We start from the raw sequence: 22742 nt of genomic DNA, 5'->3' as shown, positions 1-22742 counted from the left end.
GGTGGAAAGCAGTCCGAGCGAAAGGGTTGTGCAGGACATGTCTAGTTCCACATCGGAAGTGGCCGTGTCGTTCGGGCAAAGAGTGCGGGGTAGATGGTTGCCGATTCCGTCACCATCCATTGCTACACTCGCGTGCCCCACCAGAATCGAATGATGGCCTGTCGAAACCCAGCGAGAGTTTCGCGCGTCAGAATCACCATACAGCGACAAATTACTCGCTATTTCGCTACCTACCCGTGACACTAGAAGGGAATGGTAAAAAGATATGCACGTTTGCATTCCTGGACGATGGATGTGAGTCCACCCTGTTGGAAGCGGACCTTGCTGCGGAGTTAAATATCACTGGCCCTGAAAGTCCTCTCTTCCTTTCATGGACCGGTAATATTTCGCGAGAGGAGAAGGGTTCGCAGCGAATCTCTGTTGCCATCTCCGGCACCGGTTTAAAGAGTAAGTTCAAGCTGAACAACGTGCGCACGGTGCAAAAATTGAAACTTCAAAACCAGACGCTCCAATACAGCGAACTCCAGAAAATCTATCCACACCTCCGTGGACTCCCACTATGCAGTTACACCAACGCAGTTCCACGGATGATTATCGGGATAGAGCACGTACAGCTTCTAACATCGCTGAAGGTGCGCGAAGGAGGTTCTAATGAGCCAGTAGCAACGAAGACACGACTAGGCTGGTGTGTGTTCGGGAAGCGAAAGGACAGCAAAAGTGCTTTAGAACGACTGCACGTGCACACAGAAGAGATCGGGAATCAGGAGTTACACGAGCTAATGAAACAGTATTTTGGCATCGAAGACGCAGCTGTAGCTACTCCACTTGAGTCGGAAGAAGACAAACGAGCCCGCGATTTCCTAGAGAAAACAACGCGAAGGGTAAATGGCGGTTTCGAAACCGGACTTTTGTGGAAGTACGATCAGCCAGTTTTCCCAAATAGCTATCCAATGGCCGTACGCAGAATGCAGTCGCTGGAAAAAAGGCTCACTAAAGAACCAGGGCTTCGAGAACAGATAAATACGCAGATTGCAGACTATGAGCGTAAGGGATATGCTCACCGAATCACTGAGGAGGAACTGCAGTCGACGAATCCAGATCGCGTTTGGTACTTGCCACTCGGAATCGTGAAGAACCCAAAGAAGCCAGAGAAGATTCGATTAATTTGGGATGCTGCAGCACGCGTGAACGGTGTTTCATTCAACGATATGCTCCTGAAAGGGCCAGATATGCTGACATCATTGTTCGCTGTGCTGTTACGGTTCCGTCAGCGGGCAGTCGCAGTGTGTGGGGACATCCGAGAAATGTTCCACCAGGTCCGGATTATCGAACGGGACAAGCAGTCACAAAGGTTCGTTTATCGAGAACATCTAGATCAGGCTCCGCAAATATTCGTCATGGACGTGGCTACATTCGGTGCGACGTGTTCACCTTATTCAGCGCAATACGTCAAAAACAAAAACGCCCAGGACTGCGCAGCACAGTTCCCGAGAGCAGCCGCAGCAATCATAAACGCTCACTACGTTGACGACTACCTAGATAGCGTAGATACGGTGGACGAAGCTGTTCAACTAGTAAACGAGGTGAAGTACGTACATTCGCTTGGGGGATTCGATATCAGGAACTTCTCGTCTAACTCATCTGAGGTGTTGCATCGGCTAGGTGAAAACCAGAATCTACAGGTAAAATCATTGTACTTAGACAAAACTGCAACTGTGGAAAGAGTGCTTGGAATGGTTTGGAAACCAGCAATGGATGTGTTTTCCTTTGATGCTTCTCTGCGGGATGATCTGATGAAGCTGTTGGTGGAAGGTGATATACCCACGAAGCGACAGGTACTGAGACTTGTCATGTCACTGTTCGATCCCTATGGATTTATTGCTCACTTCGTCATACATGGCAAGATTCTCATGCAGCACATTTGGAGATCTGGCACAGACTGGGATGAGCAGATTATAGAAGGTTTGCATAATTTGTGGAAAGATTGGACACGTTTGTTGTGTCGGCTGAGCGAAGTTGCGGTCCCTCGTTGTTTCTTTGGCGGGAGCAATAGTATGCAACACAGTGGAATACAGCTTCACATGTTCGTCGACGCGAGCGAGTTGGCATACGCGTGTGTAGCGTACCTACGGATTGCTCAAGATGGAACTGTGCGATGTGTGTTGGTTGCGGCAAAGGCAAAGGTGGCGCCACTTAAGCCGCTTTCCATTCCTCGACTTGAGTTGCAAGCCGCTCTGATAGGCTGCCGGTTGATGGAGACCGTTTGTATGTCGCTCGATCTCCCTATTAAAAAGCGGTTCATGTGGACTGACTCCAGAACATCTCTTTCTTGGATCCGGTCGGATAGTCGACGATATCACCCTTTTGTCGGGTTCCGAGTTGGCGAAATATTAAACGTTTCCGTCGTGGATGAGTGGCGATATGTTCCGTCAAAGTTGAACGTGGCCGATGATGCAACTAAGTGGGGAAATGGCCCTGATTTCAGCCCAAATTGCCGTTGGTACATTGGTCTCCAATTTCTCTACCTACCGGAACAAGAATGGCCCGAACAACCGACCATGCAGTGGACAACAGATGAAGAGCTCCGAGTTGTATATCAACATCATCGAGAGATGCCGAACCCTTTAATTGACGTCGTCAGGTTCTCGAACTGGAATCGTCTGCTGCGTTCGACTGCGTACGTACTGAGAGCAGTAAAGCTGCTGAAAAGGGAAAAGATATGTGGACCACTAACCAGTTGCGAGCTACTGCAGGCGGAGAATTTGCTGTGGCGGCAGACGCAGTTTCAAGCGTTTCCGGACGAGTATTGCACTCTGGAGTTTAACAAAATGCATCCAGAGAAAGACCAGAAGAGGATTAAGAAGCATAGTCTGCTGTATGAGTTATCACCATACTTGGACGATAACGGCGTGATCAGGATGAACGGCAGAATTGGGGCTGCACCTACCGCCCCATTTGAAGTTAAGTACCCTATCATATTACCGAAAAAGCACGATCTCACAACACTGCTTGTCGACAGCTATCACCGCCACTTCAAACACCAAAATCGTGAGACGGTGTTCAACGAGATCCGGCTAAAGTTTCGCATTCCGAAGCTTCGTCCTCTGATCTTACGGGTATCTAAAGACTGCCAACTCTGCAGGGTTCGAAAGTCTACTCCACGGCCGCCGATGATGGCGCCACTTCCGCAAGCTCGATTGACACCAAACATTCGAGCATTCAGCAATACTGGCGTCGATTATTTCGGACCAATACTCGTGAAGCAGGGGCGCAGCTTAGCAAAGCGCTGGGTGGCGCTCTTCACGTACCTCACTACACGTGCAGTGCACCTTGAAGTTGTCCACAGCCTATCGACACAGGCCTGTGTTATGGCCATTCGCAGGTTCGTGGCACGTAGTGGATCTCCAGAAGCGTTTTACTCCGATAATGGAACATGTTTCCTAGGAGCCAGCAACCTACTGACGAAGCAGATTCTGGGAATTCATGAAGATTGCGCAGTAACATTTACTAATTCCAAAACGAGCTGGCACTTCAATCCCCCATCTGCTCCTCACATGGGTGGATCCTGGGAGCGAATGGTTCGCTCAGTGAAAGCTGCAATGGAAACCATAGCAGAATATCCTCGTCATCCAAGCGATGAGGTTCTGGAAACTGTACTACTGGAAGCGGAAGCGATCGTCAATTCGCGACCACTCACGTATGTCCCTCTTGACGATGCTGACCAAGAAGCCCTAACTCCGAACCACTTTCTGCTGTACGGATCTCGTGGTGTGGTGCAGCCTACGACACAGATGATGAATGAAGGAGCGACTCTTCGTGACAGCTGGAAGCTTGCGCAGTATCTGGCAGACCAATTCTGGCGGCGCTGGGTCCGTGAATATCTGCCGACCCTCACCAGACGGACGAAGTGGTTCGAACCCGTCAAGCCATTGGAACCAGGAGACTTAGTTATTGTGATCGAGGAGAACAAACGAAATGGATGGTTGAGAGGTCGAATAATCGAAGTGGTCAAAACCAAGGACGGCCAAGTTCGCAGAGCTATGGTTCTCACCGTAAACGGGATCATCAGTCGACCAGCAGTAAAACTTGCGCTGTTGGATGTTCGCGGAAACCGAAACGAGAGGCAGGGATCCTCAGAACTACACGGAGGGGGGAATGTTGAAAACAGCCAATCTGACAACACTGCTGATAGTAGTGTAGTATCCGGATACTCCCTAAACGATAACCGAAGCGGAGCTGAGTACCGTCCAGCAGAAACGTCAACTACACGAGAGAGTAAAGAGCAGAATGAGTGTGCAAACCTGTACTAGACACATGTACAGACGAAAAGAAGCGTTCGATCGAAGTGCGTGTGCTTACAAAGGCGGCATTTATTTAATCATTAATTTCTGGTAGTGCTACTCCCAACCGTTGGTAGAAATCCAGCGTGACCTAATAGTTTTGCCCGATAAAAACTAACCGCAGCTTATTTGCCGCGATAGAAAGACCAACCGGTAAGAAATTCGGTGTGATTGTGCAACAAAGCTACCACGAGTTTATGCTGCAGGGAACAATAAGATCTCGTAGGTCCCTTTTAAGCTCGCTGCACTGTGACCTGAAGTCTGTCGATCGACCGCTGTACACATCCCGGTAAAACAATACAGATGCACCAATGCTGTGTGAAGTTGCATGGAATTAAAACTTAATGTGTTGACTGACCCACCACGCCGCACATATTCACCACACACTGTGAGTAAGTGTGTTGTTCGATGATTAAATGATCTCTAGATGCAATTAGATTATCTAGCAAAAACAAACGAATTTTGCAAATTTATACATTAGTTTAAGTTTCAAATATGAACATCTGTTCTTAATCCATTTGTTTTCCAAAATAGGAATCTGGAAACAGGCGGATTTGTTGAAAATTGTCGTTCGGAAGGTGAGAGAAGAAGCACTATAATGTGAGTTAATTATTGGATTTGTAAACCTATACTTAGTTTAATATGAATAAATTTCCAGTTTTGAAGCTGTTTATTATACAACAAAACTGCTATCAAAAGTGATTCTGCCGAAGTCCCGCAATTCTCAACAATTGTTTTATTAACGAATGTAATTTGGATAGAATTTGACACCCGTTTGATTTTGATATGTCGTTATTAAGAATACAAACCGCATTCGTTCCAAAAAGCGATTCGTCATAATGTAGAATAAGGCTGATTAACAAAGATAATATGCACAACAATATATGAGCCATGAAAATTCTGATTGCCTTCTTCATATCGCACCATCTGACCGTGCATTCAAATGCTTCTCATTCGACTAGCGAACGATGAATTATTCAATTAGCACGAAAATGCATGCATGAGACTTATATAGCTTCCCAAATCTGCGATTAGGTCTCCAAGGTGCACCATATTCAGGGCCGGCGTTATACTTTTAGCACAGACTAACAGACATGACACTATGAGGGAATTCCCGCAGAAAACATCGATTCGACAATTTTCCCAGAACACTAGCTCCTTTTATTCACGGTCTCAAACACTTATTTACAGGAGAGGTACCCCTCAGGTTTGAGAACAATTTTTCACTAGTGGTCTATCACCCATATGCTTGTTCATATGTCAGTGGCGCCATAATTTCAAATGTGGCCACTGTCCCAACTACAAATATGTTTAAAATGACCGTTAAAGCGGGCGAAGCTTTGTTTTTGAGTGTTATGTCTGTTAGTCTGTGCTTTTAGTCCGGGTGGGTAGTAAGATAAGCATAGGGTGAGGGGTTTATTACTGGGAATTTGTCACATTTTGCAATACACACGCTTGCATTGCATTCACATAAAATGTGTTTGTGCAAAGGGGATCGTGGTACATCGAGGATTTCAAACGAGCTTATTGTGTGCCCGAAACACATGTGTGGCAAATTTTCGATTAATTAATCAAATGTTTCGAGTGGGCAATTACTAGAATGTTTCGAGTGGGTTTCGCGTCTCTTTCGAAATTTTTCGCGCTACGCATAGAAGTCATACTTCGTACTTCGAAATTTAATACAAAATTGGTGACTATTTTTCCAAGTGATTGATGCAAATATAATGTGATTCCGTTCAGTACAATGAAAGTTACTAACGTTCCAAAAAATTCCCTCCAATTTTTCCTAATTTTTAAAAGGACGACTTATCTTAGTCACGACAAAAGAATATGAAAAAACTTGGATCAGAGTCCCCAAAAGTTACTAGTAATTATTGCAATCTTTTTAATAAATGCATGGTTTTTGTGAACTCAATTGACTGCAGCTGTTTTGATTGCGCAGGAATCCGTACACTTCAAACACATAGTCAACATTAACCAACTTCCACCTATGAGCTGTTTAGAGTGTAACTCAAGTTGTTGTGCTCTGATCGTGATGAAATTTTGAGATTTTTTATAATATGTACGCAGTATAGTGAGTACTAAGTCTCGGAATGGAACCGTATATCGTCAATTGCGATTGAAGGTCATTCAGATTTAATTAGCCTAATAAAGAATGCTAATCGCTGTACTTTGCGGCGGATCCATTTGCGAGAAGGTGGCAAATATCGAGCAATTAAGTAATCCATCCAAAGTCTCGAGCATTAAACAGTGGCCTGAATCCAGGCTGTTCGATCAGGTGCTGATGAAACTAGTGATGGATGTGTTTTGATTGATTCTATGCGATAACCGATTTCAAATAAATCCCGTTGTTCAAATTTTTCGCCGATTAAATCAGGAAAAAAATATGATTTGGCAAGAGATCTGTTTCTGTGGCAAGAAAACCAGCGTTTTCATGACAGATAATACTACAAGTTTGGAAGTAAAGGAAGCTCCTCAACAAACGGTTGTTAACCGTCATTAAGTCCCACTATGGATCGTTATGTTTGGACAAACTTACCCAGCTGCCATTACAGCAAGGGTGTGCTACAATGATACAACAATGGAGTCCAGTTCATCCGAAAAACGAAGTATTGAACGGTAATTATCATTATAATGAAGCGAAATCTCCAGCGACATTAGTCGAATGAAGAATTGGTGGAATCCGCAGGCCAAGAACGTGACTGCAGGAGATGAGCGCCGAATGAAGAGCGACAGCAATAGAAAAATACGTGAATTTGTTCGAAATAACGACAAAATGGTTTTGTTTAGGTTTTTAAAATTATTCGATTGAAAGAAAGGTTAAGCAACATGCATTTGAAAATGCAACATTTCTAAGAATCTAACCTTCATTTTCTGGTTGGCTGCCATGAAAATCGAAGTCTTTCAGCTACAGTTGCAGATTCCTTGCCAGATCAACAATTTACCGGCAACATTATCCGCAAAAACAAACTTGTATTTCTTGGGAACATCTCAGCGACCCCTGGCAATATAAAACTTGTTTCTGTTCGAAATCCAATTATATACACGTTTCATCGTCCATAAGGATGAATCCGTTTGATTTGGTCAGCTTTCCAACCCGCATTTTTGCTGTACCGCTTTGCTTTACGATCCGGTTCTGAAACTTTTCCGAATGCGCAAATTTGGAGCTGTGAAGTACAGAGTTTGTTGAACACAACAACGTCCGACGCCTTGATTACACCTTCCGGGAAACAGACGTTCCTTGAAATGTTTCAGAACTGCACAGACGGTGGCATTTTGCTATGTTCAATTCCCGTGCGATCCTCGTACCCGACCCTGTCATGATTTTATTACTTCTGGGCAGAACTAATTTGCTTCTTTTTCCATCGCGTGGCTACTCGAGCAAACACCAACCTTGTCAAAAAGTTTTGCACAGGTTTTCAACTTTGTGAACGGAATGTTGTCAAACTAGAATCACTTTCCTGGTCAAAAAACAGCGGACCGATTTTAAATATGCAGAGCTTTATAGTTGAATCCAAATGAAAAGAAAACGCAGAACATTGTATGCACAAATATATTGCCATTCGTGTTTCAACATTTTTAAATGAGGCTTCAAAAATTATAGCTGGAACCTTATTCATATTATTCGTAGTCACCTTAAATTTTTACAAAGCGGCATAACGGAGTCTCATGTTAATTTTCATAACCATAGCTCATTTCTTTGAGGGATTAGTGTTCCCAGCGCTTGAAGTGAAAGTTATTAGTAAACATCTTAAACAAAATAATAAATGAACATGTTAGGAGAGACCCCGATAAAATAAAACACGGCCCAAACTCGAATTCGCGCCAAATCCGCTTGATGCGTCAAATTGAGGACAAAAAACGCACCAAATCCGCAAAATCGCGAAATCCGCAAAAATCGCGAAATCCGCGGGACCATAACAAGACCCCATTGCACATCCCGTTCCAGAGAGTTGGACCACGAATGGAGCTTTGAAGAACGCTCGCTGCTACTCGCATTGACCACTACCTTTCATTCGTTTCGTATAGCAGCACTCTACACTGGAAGTAGCTCATCAGGATTTGGCATATTAATAGCTGTAAAAATTCGGTTTGATGTCCAAGGAAGTTCTGGGAACTTATTTTCTGAGGCCAGAAGCTACTTGCTTCGGTTTTGCACCAGTACCTCCTCGGGCTAATATTTTTGGAGAACCCTGATGGTACATTTTATTACCACGGAGCTTAGGTGGCTTCGCTTTCCATTGCTACTAGGAGCAGTAGAAGATGACCCCTCGCGGGGTTTATCGGAGTCGCATTCGATAGTAGACAAGTTAGTATATATATTCGTAGACATCGGTAGCGTAGCTATCTTTAGCATTTCTGCAGAGCGACTCCAAACTCGAATCGGAGACGACCTCGTAAATTTCAACCCGGTTAGCTGGTACACATATTCTGTACCCCTTCGTAAAATACTCGTAGCCAGCATTATCATATGGCTGTCCTGCAGTAATGTGATTAGGTATCCTTTATTGAAAATTATTTCGAGAACTCAACCTAGGGGTTAGTTATTTACATAGAATGGGCATGCAAAGTTTGAAAGAAATCGGTTAAGTGGTTTTTGAATGGCAGTTAACACCACAAAGCGTGTTTTTTCCAGAGACATTCTACAAAAAGTTTCGTCACCGAGTCGTTAGTCGAATGGAAAAATTACAGAATGTTATTGAAATGAGAGGGGGAATGGGCCAATTCGGACCTAGTAAGGGGCCGTCCATATACCATGTGGACAGTTTACGGGAGGGTAGGGGGCACGGGAAAGTCCACGCTTGTCCATGCAGAGGGTGGCGGGGGTATGACAATTGTCCACGTAGACTCTTGATTATTTTTTCCTTTCATGGAATGTAGAACAAATTTCTCGACAAACATATGATTACGGCCTAAAAGCCAACTGTCAAAATCCACTTTGAATGAAAATTCCGGACAAACCGTTCCATATGATATCGCGATATCGTTTTAATATGTGTGTGGAAAACGTGTGATATACACTGAAGTCTTTTTTATGCGGTTTTTATTTATGCGGTTATTTTATGCGACTTTTTCATGCGGATTTTCAAAGTTAATCGGTTTTTTATGCAAATTTTCAAAGTTATGTGTTTTTTTTAAGCGGTATGTATCCCCGGCATAAAAAAACTTCAGTGTATTTGGTAATGCGTAAAAATTACTTTACTCGCGCCACTCTCCATAATACGGGGCAATTTTAATAAGGATTTTAATTAAAATTTCATTTGACGTAAACAAAGCAGCGACGTATTTTTCTGCGTAGTAATAGAATTTTACATGCTATGATATGTAAAATTAAATATTGTGACTCTTTTGATGTAAAACTCAGACTGATTGACCTAGGAAGTACCGTAGGAAGTCTATCCCGCCTGCATCTCATCGTTAGTAAGGAGACTGTCGAAAGAAAAATCAATTTGTGAATCACTTTGTCAATATACAAGCACTCCACGGGTCTGCTGTCTCCTACAGTAAATGAGCACCTCTACCGCTACTTCCCCAAAACACAAACGACTTTTGATGAAGTCATGCAACACATCAGTTCATCAAGTATGATTAGCCAATTAGCAACGAAAAACTGGACCCCATTCCGGTAGGTGGTCAAGTAGTCAAACGCTCCTGACTTTGGACAGATGATACTTGGACCGCAACTGGCTGTCACCTCAATTCACAAAGCTGTCATTCATATAAAATTTGATACCATTTTTTTTTTGTTTCGTCCGCAGTCACCATCCTTTGATGACCCGTGTTTAGATCTTATTTTCACCCAATTCAGAAAGGCGCACCACATTCCTCGAGGTCCGAAACAGACAACGACCAGCAAAGAACCGAGTGAGTTTTAACAGTTTTAGGGGATAAATTATGCAGTGAAATTGATACTCTGAACCGAAAACTCCAATCCACTGCCGTTTGTAGATTAGGTCTGGTGCTCCGGTATCCGTGTGTGCATTCGTACTCGTCAGCCAATTTGAACCTTTTAAAAGCTGGAATTAATCATTTCCTTGTGTTCCTTTATCGTCAAGGTACAGCTGAAATATTTATCCCAATTAAAAGCTTATCTATATTAATAAATTTCAGCAGAAATTCTTTTCCTGTTCACACCGTCTGTGCGCAAACGAAACGGACGGATTTGAAAAACGGATATGAACATTTTGCAACTTGAAGATGGATTAAAATCCGTGCACTCGTGAGAACACCTCATTAGCCGGTAAGACGTCCTCCGGATCTTACCTTCTTGGGAATAAACAGAACGAAAACGTTCCAACACATGTGGTCAAGGGGTCAAAACATTTTCAAGACTGCATTCCTCCCGAGCACACCATCTGAAAGGAGTTAGTCGTTAATCCGCCTCAAGTGTGTTTGATTTTCTTTCACTTTTGTGAGGTGTCTAATTGAAAAGCTGTGTTTCCCGGGTTTGCAGTTAACCCATTCCTACGTACATATGCATGCAACCTTCTGATCCAGCAGCGGCGCATTGGTGTTGATGGACATCGCCTGCCTGGAGTGAAAGGTGTCCCTTAGTCACTCTATCCGCCGACCATTAACTGGCCGATCCAGGTCAAACCAGGTGAGCGCTAGCCGGTGACAATGGGCATCATTCAGAGAAAGAAACAAAACAGTTGACGAAAACGACCTTCCGCATGAATAGAAACCACTGATAAACAGCCGGGTTATATTTACTCTGCGCCTCGGCCGGCCGCCCTACCACGGGGGAACGGAATGGAATTTCCTTTCCCGAAATGTGTCGTATTTTCTTAAATTATTTTGTTTGTTTTCTTTTCGCTCGAACCGGCACTATTCAGCGGAGTGGTGATGGTTTTGATCGTACGCCGTGAAACGTTCCAAAATGTGCGGTCAACAAGGAGATTAGGTTCGCTCGGCCCGCCTGGTACTGATGGCTTAATTTTTCGTTCGATTCGGATTAAGCCACAGTCAGTGGTCCATGTTTTGGCTACTCGAGAAGGCTTGCTGCTGACACCGCGTGGAATCCGTACCGGTTGCATAATAGTGGCAAAGACTGCATTCACGTTTCGTTTAATGCGCTCGTCGTGGCTTGGGGTAGTTGTTATACAATGGAAAATGTTCGGTCATGTTTGCGCCAAGCTGACAACAGATGGTGTTGCTCACCGTTGTTTGGAACAGGAGATTGATTGTATTTAAGACATTAACTTAACACTATATTTTCGGCTTATGCAGGGTTTTTTGGTTATTTTATTAGGAATTCAGTAAAGAGATTATTTATCCCGGATAATCGAGTTTGACCTGTATTGCAAAAGACACATCTTACTATAAAGTTTGTCTTAGAAGTTTTGAGCTTTACAAAACTCGTATATACGGTTAACTCTTCACCAATATAAATAATATAATAAATATAAATAATAAATGAATATATAAATCACAATTTGAAATCCTGAAAAATCCGCTAGGGCCAAAAGAGTTAGGGAACCCGGGGCTAAGCTAAAAATTTTCAAAAGGTTGTTTTGGAAGGAAGAATAAATCTCAAATCATGCCCCACTATGTTCAATTTACAGTTGTTCGTTTGCATAATTCATTCAAACAGTCGAGCTGCTCAATTATTTTCCATTCATTTTTAATTTCATTGGCCTTGTAAATATGTTTCTACTGGGGTATTGACTAGGTTTTTTGAAGCAAAACTACTCTGAACCAAAGTCCTTATATAGGAAGGATCAAAACGAAAACTGCCTCTATAAGCGTATGTGTGACGGTTTCTAAGGGCGAATGGTAGCGTTTACGTCATCAATACCACGTTTTATAGGCTGTCCCTGTTTACTACCACTAGCAGTTTTGACGCATGCTAGGACCTTGTTTAGAGGGACTTTGCTGCTGAACATATTTTATATTGCTCATGTAAGCTTGAAAACACAAAACATGTCAACATTTAACCTAAACTGGCCTCTACAGAGCAGATGCCAACTTTGGTTGGTGAATGAAAAAGCATCACGTTGAAATGAAGACATACGTTTTAGTCATGAAAATTCCGCCAACTGGAAGTGAGGTTTTGAATTTGAACAATGGTTCGGGTGAATTGAAATGAAAGATGGTATTTGAAAATGAAAATTTGAATCACTGCTGTGCGGGTAATTCGGACTCCTCGATTTCCTAGCAAATCGAAGACTTTATGACTGTCGTACATATTTGTGGAACCGCCATTCTCAAACATAAATTTTTACAGATGCATCATGTTTTTTTTAGAAAGGGGTATAATGAATTTCAGTTTTTTGCCATCATCAAAACTAAAATCATTGTAATTGTAAAAGCGTGATTAAAGTAACAAATAAACGTGAAAAAATAGCAGGTTTAGTTTTGGAATGTTTGAGGCTCCTACTTTATGGAATGATTTTTGATTGGATGAAAAAACATATTTTCAAAACGCTCACCACTTTTGTGCAAAATGAGCGTACGGGGCTATTCGGACCCCCTATTACATCAACCAGCGTTCAGCGGCTTGCGGCTACACCCACGGTTGCACGCGTCACATCAAAGAAAATAAATGATGCGCTAATCGACAGCTTCTCCAAGAAATATTTTAGTTTCAGACTGTTTCTCCAAGAAATATTTCTTAAGGAGTTTTTCCAATAAATATTTCATAAACATAATTCCATTGTAAAAAAAAATGAAAATGACGGTATGAATTGCCCCGTAGGGAGGCCAGAATTACCCCTACATTGTAAAAGGATGGAAAAACGTAGAGTTTTGCAAATCGTCGCCTAGCGCTGCCAAGGAGTGATTTTTTTTGACTCCAAAATCTAGCTGAGGTTTCAAACTAACAATTAGGATCTTTGACCGATAAATATTTTCGCATCTGTCCACCTAAAAGGGTGATTTGCTTAGGTAGGTCCGAATAGCCCCGGGTTCCCCTACATTTATATTTACAAAAAAGTTTGACTCGATTATCCGGATGATAATAATCTCTCCAGAAATAGGATACGGATCAAACTCAGTGAAGTTCGGGTAATCAAATACCAACACAGGAAAAATCATGTAACTTGAAGCAAAAAAAAAATACGAACCTTTCACGAAAATCATGATAAAGATCCTGAAATCATGAATTATAAACCTCGTATTCAAAAAACTATTTGTGTTTCCACAAAACTAGTTCACGTTAGTTACACTCGAATATGAGGTTGTGTTATTGTAGTTGTTTCCTGAATAAGTTCAGTTTTTTTATGAATATAGTTCATAATTTGGGGCTACACTACTTTGCGCTATCAGCAATCACAATGAAAAATCACAACACAATGCAATCACAACATAGTCTGGATACTTCACTCCCGAAGGAATAATGAAGCCTAATTATAAACCGCTCAGCTCTTTACCGTGATGGATTAGAAAAAATAACTTTCTTGAGTTTTAGCTCCCTGTACCTAAGTTGATCTATATACGGAGAACCAAAAGGCCGGATACATTACTGCAGGACTTATCAAACAATATGAAGTTATCATTCGCACAGTGACTCTTGGACTGTGTAGACGTTTTTTCAAGTTGGTGCGGTGTATCGCTATAAAGCAAAACTAGGAAATCTGCTTTCAACCGCGTTAACCGTTATTCGATCAATAAACAGAGGCTGTGTTTATTTCGAGTTGCCTGTATACCGCGATAAAAGATAAGTACCGCTGTTATGTTACCTCCCCCTTGGATCCCCTACTAACGTGTCCTTGGGAAATAGACCCGCACATAATTGAATTCTCCTAACAATAGTTCATCTCAAGGTGAGATGGATGTCGAGATAAAATCGACTACCCGGCTCAAGCAATATCCATGCTCCTCAAATGGGCCCTTCCTCTGATCTTAGTCTGAGTCAAACACAAAAAGTGATTGAATTTATTGCAGATTTCTCGAGTTCTGATTGAACGATATTCGGCTGTGACAGAAATATCGAAAATTCACCCTGATAAGCTTCGGGTGGTGGTAAATAGTTAAAGCAGGCATATGATAATGCTGGCTACGAGTCATTTACGGAGGAGTACAGAGTATATGTATCAGCTAATCGGGTTGAAATTTACGGGGTCGTTCTAAGCGTCTTTTACAGAAATGCTAAAAATAGCTACGCCACCGGATGCTCCATTCGCGGTCTAAATTTTTGGAACAGGATTCATGATGGTGTCTTGGCACTGAGGCTGCCCAGGAAAGTGAAAATCGTGGGTTTTGCGAACGACGTGTCACTGATGAGTGAGACAATTGAAGAGGTGTCGGTATCGGCGACAATAGATGCGATTGTGAGCTGGATGAACGGGGTCAAGCTTATAATAGCTCACCACAGGACGCAACTGCAACGTCGGCGGTCCTAGAAGCAGTATGAGACGCCTGCTATCTAGTGTTTCGTTATCGATACTGCGATATGAGGTTTCTGCCTTGTGTGCGGTGCTGAAAACCCAGCGGAACCGTAAAAAGCTGAACAGGATGTTCCGATGGAGGGCAGTATGCAGTTATTGCCGGGATGATTTCCTTCTGCATTACACTGGCTGAGGATATCGAGTGCTACAATCAACGAAGCACCAGAAACGTGAGGTATATTAGGACTCTGTTTCCGACAATTTCACGAAAAGTTTGACATTTGGGAGCCCCCACAGTGCTGAATTTGTAATTAAATTTTGTTTGGAATACTGTATTGTTACTTTTGCATGTTACTCGATTGTCTGTATTGTTATATATTGTTATTGTATATTAGACTACCCTAGAAAATAACGAATTTTTGAAAACTCAATCGGCCCACCCCTGAGTCGATTTCTAGTCCCACCAGGAGTACTTGCTCCAAATTTGAAGCAAATCGGACAAGTCTAGCTACCGGACCAACGTGCTCGAAGTTTGTATGGGATTTTTAGACAATTTACATGGAGAAAACCCACTAGAGCGCATTTTCGCCGCTAGGTGGCACTGTATGCATCGCATTATCACTGTAAGTGAAAACAAGGAAGTTAATTTAATTGTCTCAAACTGTGTCGAAGACTGCTAGTCAATTCGACTTTGTTAAAAGAAGTTAATAAACTTTTAACGAAGTGATGTCTGAGTCAGTTTTGCATGGGGCCTAGCAGTGCATAGTTGTGTATCGGTACTCGATTCCCACCAACTATTAATGTTTGTGAGCTAATGGTTATATTTAGCTGAATAGTATGTTGAGAAGAATTGTAGTATGTGATACGAGTTATGTTTTGGTTAGAAAATTACGTTCAAATCACGTAAAACGAATTTTTGGCAGCTTTTTAAGGGCATAATTCAAGTGTTTTTTTTACATAATTTGACCATAGGAACTATATCCGGTTATATTCGTTTTTCAAAGAAATGGTTCATTTTTTGCATTGCATTACTTCACCAAAATTATCCGTGTGATAAAATTACATCGTAAAATCGCCAAAAATAAGTCACTAGTTGGTTTAGTTAGTGTTTAGATAACTTTTTGTCATGAATTTTTAGAGAATTCGAACTTCTAATGCGATAACAACAACGACGCCCGTGAATGCCCGTGATCACAGTATACTCATTCGAAATCTTTTAATTTCCCTTTAAAATGAGTATATGCTAGTTTTGCGAAAACTTGCGATAAGCAGTCAAAATTTTAAAAAAACTGTGAATGGAGACGCATGGTTATTACTGATATTGAATTTGAATAATCACTTTATAGTTAGAATAATGACTAGAATACATGCACAACTTTCTAATAGCATTCAGAGCATAATCTAGAAGGGTTTTACTAGTTATCAAGAGTAAGGAGCCGAATGGGAAATATGTTTTTTTAGATGGTAGAGGTATTAAGAATGATTGAAAACCAGTAAATATTTTCAACCATCAGAAATAGGTAAAAAATGTTTCTGGAACTATTTCTTGCTAACTTGCGCAATAACTGTCAAATAGAGTAAACACAGTTGAGTTCTAGTCATTTGGTGAGACTATTTTGATCCGAATTTGCATAGCATTGATATAGCTTAGGGACCATTCATAAATTACGTAACGCAAAAATTGGCCAAAATTGACTCCCCCCTCCCCCCATGTAACAAATTGTCACAAATTTCTTCATCTCCCCCTCTCCTGTTACGTAACAAATTCCTAGAAAAAAAATTTGTTTCTTCGGTGAAAACATGTTACGTAACAATCTAGCTAACTCCTCCTCTCCCCTATGTCACAACATGTCATAACTTGTTGTACCCCCTCCCCCCCCCCCTGAAAGCGTTGCGTAATTTATGAATGGTCCCTTAAGGGTATGCGATTTTATCCAAATATAATAAGACCATTTTTAAATGAACCATATACACGAAAAAAGGGTTTTGGATTATTTTCATTTAAGATAAGAAATAAGCAATCTAAGTAACTTAAATCACACCTACGGAAAAAAATCGTTAATCATCTTGTTCATTAGTGAATGTAATTAAACATTCCACTAAGATGCTCAAAATGTTTGTTTTGAAAATGATAGACAATGTAGCTTTAATATTAAGTAACCCACTAATGAATTAAATGTTCCAAAATTAGTCGAACACATCTTATTTGATCCGTAAAACAAAATAGTCATTTCTGAAGCCCATAATAAGATGTCAATTAATTCGTTTCATTATGAAAAATAAATTCCAAAATTACTATTGAAAAAAATCATTATAAAAGACAAAATACTTACTTTTGAGCTACTCTAATAAGTAGTAAAGTTAATTACTATTATTATAATTAAAATAGAAATTCAGCGTACAAAAACTTCTTCGCAAAAAAAAATTTTTTTTTGAGCCACCCTAACGTATAATGATTTTTTTTACATGTGTTAATATCAAAGACGATATAGCACACGAACATTAATATACACAAATTTTAAGAACGATTCCGTAAAAAATATATTTTTGAGACACCCTAATGAACAGTAAACGCATATTTTTGAAATGTTTTAATATCAAAAACGAATTCAGCGCACCAAAATTACATAAAATCGTCCTATTTGAACCGATGCGATGTTCTAAGTCGTGCCACTGTGCCATGGCTTGATGGCTGAGTCAATCGTCGGGGACTAGCTCGAGTAGTTCGCCAAGAAGTCGGGAAGTGTAGAGGAAGAGTACTAATTCTCGATCCAAAGCTTTTAAAGTAGCGTTACTGTACAAATTGATTGAATTTTTTTCTTCAGTATGTTGCGTTACGTTCTAGTTTACTCCTCCTCCCAGATATGTCACAATTTGTTGTACTCTCTTCCCACTCTAAAAGCGTTACGTAATTTATGAACTTTCCCTTAGACGATTTCGCCAATTTTCTCTACCATTATTTCAGAAAGCAGGCAAAGGTGCTATAACCTAGGCTCATTAGCCAGGACGGGGCTAAATACCTCTGTCTCATCCCAGGAATTTGGAACCAAAGGAGTGACATTAACCCTCTTAGCCAGGTCACCCCCAAAGAATTATCAAACCACCATCAAATTGAAACGGTCGACACGGTTGTCCACGTTTCTTCCTTCTTTCCGGTTTAAAATAATTCGTCGATTAAATTCCTCATTAAATGGGTACTAAAATAATTTTTTTTTAGATTGCTACGGTCAAGAAACACGAAAAACCAGTTTTGATAAAGATAGGTGTTTCAAGCTGCTCAATTTTTACCTTCTGATGCTAATTCTACTGGAATATTTACAAAAGTCCCAATACATGGAAAAGATAGTCGAAAACATTCTAAATTGATAAGTTTTACCGAAAACTGTTGCACGTTATGGGAGAACTGTCAAAATTTTATTTTTTATCTCTAACTGAAAATTGACCTGGCAGCACTGCCTCACCGGCTTTCTATCAATCTAATAGCAATAACTTCATTTCTACGAATGATACTTCTAACTGGAAGCGCTCAAACGAAAGGTAATAGGCCCAGGTACTAGTCTTACTTTTTTATGTGAGCAAATGTAGCCTAAAACAAAAGTTGCAGCTATTTGAAAACGTTGTTGTCTATAAACAACATGGGAATGAAGGGGTCAAAGCGATTATCCAGGAAACTGGGGCGGATATGCTTATATAACTCGTGTACATGGTTTGATATGGGATCCACTCTCTAAAAACAATGCCTTCAATATAAATAATCAATAAATTGAGTACATTAATACTAAGTTTTTAACAAAACGGATGTTGTGTATCCAAATTAATTGAATACGGTGAACACTACAGTACATGTTTTCGGCGATCATAAGAAATATTATTCTACACATTATCCATCATATAGGGTGTTACGATCAAAATTTAGAATTCAACTTGCCGGTTTGCATTTGAATTGAGCATTTATAAACTAGAAAACCTTTCATTTTGTTGGTTGATTTTGACATTTGTTATTTCGAAGAAAATTACTCAAAAAAATTATGCGTATCGAAAAATGTTGAAACAATAATAAAACCTTCCATCAAATAATCGCGACGAGTACTTCTGTCTCTAAATCTTTCCCAGTTCTTTCGCTCTGAGGATTTATGTTCGTAGATAGCTATTTGTCTCTCGGTTCTCAAGCGCTTTCACATTTGCGTTCAATCCTGTCTGTATCTGGTTGGTCCGGCATACGGAACTGCCGTAGAGTTAAGTTGAGTTGAGTTGTACTTACATCCATCCATCCATCCATCCCATCCATCCATCAGTTCCATGCCCAAGAGTAGCAAAGCTCAATCATCATTCAACTTGAGCATTGAACCGATTAACTGCGGGAAAACAATTGAAGAACAAGATTGTTTAACCACTTAAAGCCACTACCATTTTGGTTCGCTGAGGTCGTCAAGCCAGAGACCCATTGCCACCAACAGTTTTTTTCTGGCGTGTATGTATGTTTATAGTTAGTTCAAGTGTTTGATATTCCATTCAATTTAAATCGGTTTTCACGGCAGCAGACAACCGGCAGCGGACGTTGACGACATAAAGTGTTGGGAATAAAATGTACATATTCATGGATTTCCCCCGTCCGCCATCCATCGAGGGAGTAAGATCTATGCGGATGAAAAGAAATCAAGGGGCACTGAAACAGATTAACACCGAGCCGTAAGCCGGGAAGGCATTGTTGACATTCGACGCGTACTCGTGAGTCAACCGTATAGGTCTAGATCTGATTGAATATAGCAAAAATGTTGCGGAAGACCGTTCCGTTCAGGAACTTCTACCGCGGTGGCATTGCGCGGAATTCAATGGGATCCCGTGCCTTAACTATTTTTAATTAATTTAAATAACAATGTTGACAATTTCCTTATACGCTTTCGCTGAACATCGCAAGTATGTACTAGTCGAATCAATAATGCAGGGAATTTCGCCATTTGAATTGTCCGTACTCCCAGCAGCTGGCCGGTTGGAACTGGAAGCGAATCGATCCGATCGTCAATCAATTGAACAGGCACCCTACCCGCACTTGAACAAAAGATGATTAACGGAAGAACGTTGGTTACATTCTGATGGCTCTGATGGTGTTGGCTTAGTTGAAAGTGCGGATGATTGCTCCCCCCCCGTTGATGGGATCGGCCCAAAGGCTGCCCAATTGGGGATGGGAAGGAAGGGAAAAAGCCACACACAAAACGCGCCTCACTCGAAGTGTCAGATCTGTCGGATGGCTGACAATAATTGAAACCATTAAAAAGACCCACTTCGAAGATGATAATGATAGAGGCGAGAAGAGAATACCCTTCGGTGGTGGCATGGTCATTGATGATGATGATGATGATGATGATGATGATGATGATGATGATGATGATGATGATAATGGTGGTGCTTCCTCGCGGTTCGGCTCGAAGTGTCGAAAGTGTAGGGTAGGTAATTTAATGGGTTCAACTGGAAATTGGTCTGATCCTTGCCACCCATGCATTTTTGGAACGATCGCAACACAAATTAATGATTGAGCATGGCGGAGTTAATGCGAGTCCTGGCAACTTTAACGATATTATTATTTCTTATTTTCATAGCAGAATCTTTTGTGATCGGTGAAACGTTAATATTTTCAAGCTTATTCGATCAGCTGGTGACTGCCCCTTACTATTAAATCATGCGTAGGTATTTGATGATTTAATATTTGAATTAATGATTTAATATCTGAATTAACTGAGTTATAAAATGCACAACTTTCATTAATGTCTCAGGTTCAGTTCTAGTTCGTGCACTTGATAGGCGATCACTGGTCAAATACAAAATGGTATAAATTTATCTAGGCTCGACATTCGATCAGAAGGCTTTACCTAATGCGCTTAAGCCATATTTTGCGTACATAGGATGCCAGATAAGGCAAAACCACATCATACAGCAGCCTTTGCACCGGAGGAGCGTCCATCAGCCAGAAAATTAGCAAAACGATTTGTCGCAACAAATTTCAAATTCTGCTCTCGTTTTCATCTCCAGCGGACAATCTCACACTCATGCTTCCAGTCACCGCACCGCGCCGGTCGACACAACAGGCTAAACATGTCTCCGAAAAAAAATCCCAGGGGCCCTCCACGCTGCGTTGGCATGACTTGTATGACCACTTCTTCGCTGTCATCTTAGCGGCCCTGTCAGCCAACGTTTGGCCCCGTTTTTCGTCTATAATTTGTCACTTTGATTAGTGAATGAATCAATAAAATCTTAATTTCCATCACATCGCTGACCGGTGATGTGCAATCCAAAGTCAACGTTTTCGACTTCGGTCATCCCTCCTGGGAGCGGACAGACACGGGTGTCGCCAACTGTTGATGATGGCTGGTCTGCCTAAATGAGTCGTAGACCGAAAAAGCTTCCAATCACTGGCAATGGAATCCGCCATGCGACCGTGTTTTAATGAAGCTCGTCGGACGTCGATCGAGTTAATTTATGCAAATTTATATGTTACCAGGGAGCAGATTTAATGCGACGCTTTTTCCCTCTTGCTGAGAAGTATATATTACAAAGCCGAGGCATGATGATATAGAGCGAACCCTCGCTCATTCCGAATTCTCCTTTGAACATGATCCAGACTAATTTTTGCTGAAGGTTTGACAATTATGTCATAGTATTTAGTAGTTTCATTTCGAATATAAATTGAATCAGTGTGGAGGTGTAGAATAATTGAAAAATATTGATTATTCTGACAAGAATTTTCTACTTAAAGACGTATGGGCGCACTCAGTTTACAGTGGGTGAAATTCACAAGGGTTGGTAATATATTTATTAGGTATTCTGTTAGTAGCCCATTTTTTTCAACATTTGATATCTAGCGAATGTATGTTAGCTGAAGCTTCTTCAAGTGATCGTTTTACATTGGATTTTCTACAGACAACTTGGCGGAAAGTAATGACAATTGTGCGAATTTGCTGGCGATTAGGAGGATCAGATGATATGAGGTTTCATACTCGGATGCACAAAGATCATACGAAAATGACTCAGCGCGCTGAATAGTTGCCATGTGATAATTGAGTTTGCAGTGCCCGATTGTACCCTGCACATAATCACGAAGATTTCTACTTGGAATACAGCACAGTCTCTACCTAGCGAGTGATATTGTTCCAATCTCATTTCACGACAGTAGACACCAGCACCAGCACGTCCCTGCATCAGAGAGGCATCAGTGTAACAGGCTATTTGCGTTTGTTGTTGTCTCTCCATATAGTTAGACAATCACTCCAACCACTTGAATAGGAATCTTCATATGGAATGTCCTGTAAGGAAAAGTACATGTGAGTGTAATATCCATGTATTTCGGCTGTTCGGCCATCTTTGGAAGCTGACCTTCAATGTCAGCTTCTTTCTCCTGCAACCGCTCCTCTACGCTGATTTGAATTCGCACCTGTAAGTCGTTTTAGTCACCTGCTCTACCTGTGCATATCGACATTGGTTAGGGTTACCAAATGGGCTGAAGGCGAAATAAGGACATCTTGAATTTTGACCGAGACTAACAAATTTTATTCATCTTTGACTAAAATGTGTTTGGTTGAATGGTGTTACGAAAAGATTTCCAATAGTTTTTTTAGAACAATGTTTTTTTGTTCTTCTGGGGTCTTTAGAAACTATGCAGAATATTAGGTCGTAGCATCCCGTGTTACATTTGAAATTTGTATGGATATTAGTACGATAAATCCTATTTTTTTCATTTTCATTTCCAAAAATCAAAGTTTTTCCTTGTGTATAGAACTTATTGATTAAAGCCCATGGAGTAACTAAGATATTTGCCGGCTCTGCTAGAAAGTGATAGCTGTTCAAAATTCAATGGTTCGAATTAGAGGACAAATCGTTTTTTTTCTGTCAGTGCTCAACAAGATGAGAAACATGAAAAGTATTAGTTTGTAACTTTTCTTCAAGCAATAAAATTAATCTATGTTTTTGAATCATTAATCTGAACATAACAAATCAAAAGACTACAAAGAAGTGAACAACTAAAATGGCAACTACAATGTTTCATTCGCTTGAGTGAATTTAATCTAATTGATTTCATATA

At 41.0% G+C, this 22742-nt stretch overlaps 1 protein-coding gene across 1 annotated transcript; it reads left to right on the top strand.

The window, feature by feature from the left end:
- The first annotated feature begins 1397 nt into the window (after window positions 1-1397).
- On the top strand, window positions 1398-4310 carry LOC131679468 (uncharacterized). Its single transcript, XM_058960198.1, has one exon. It carries the CDS (start codon window positions 1398-1400, stop codon window positions 4308-4310), a length of 2913 nt encoding a protein of 970 aa, XP_058816181.1.
- The last annotated feature ends 18432 nt before the right edge of the window (window positions 4311-22742 follow it).

This window comes from Topomyia yanbarensis, chromosome 2, assembly GCF_030247195.1.
Source record: "Topomyia yanbarensis strain Yona2022 chromosome 2, ASM3024719v1, whole genome shotgun sequence".
In the NCBI taxonomy this organism is placed as follows: Eukaryota; Metazoa; Arthropoda; class Insecta; order Diptera; family Culicidae; genus Topomyia; species Topomyia yanbarensis.
Note: the sequence above shows the minus strand (reverse complement) of the source record. Positions and strands in the feature narration are given on the sequence as shown.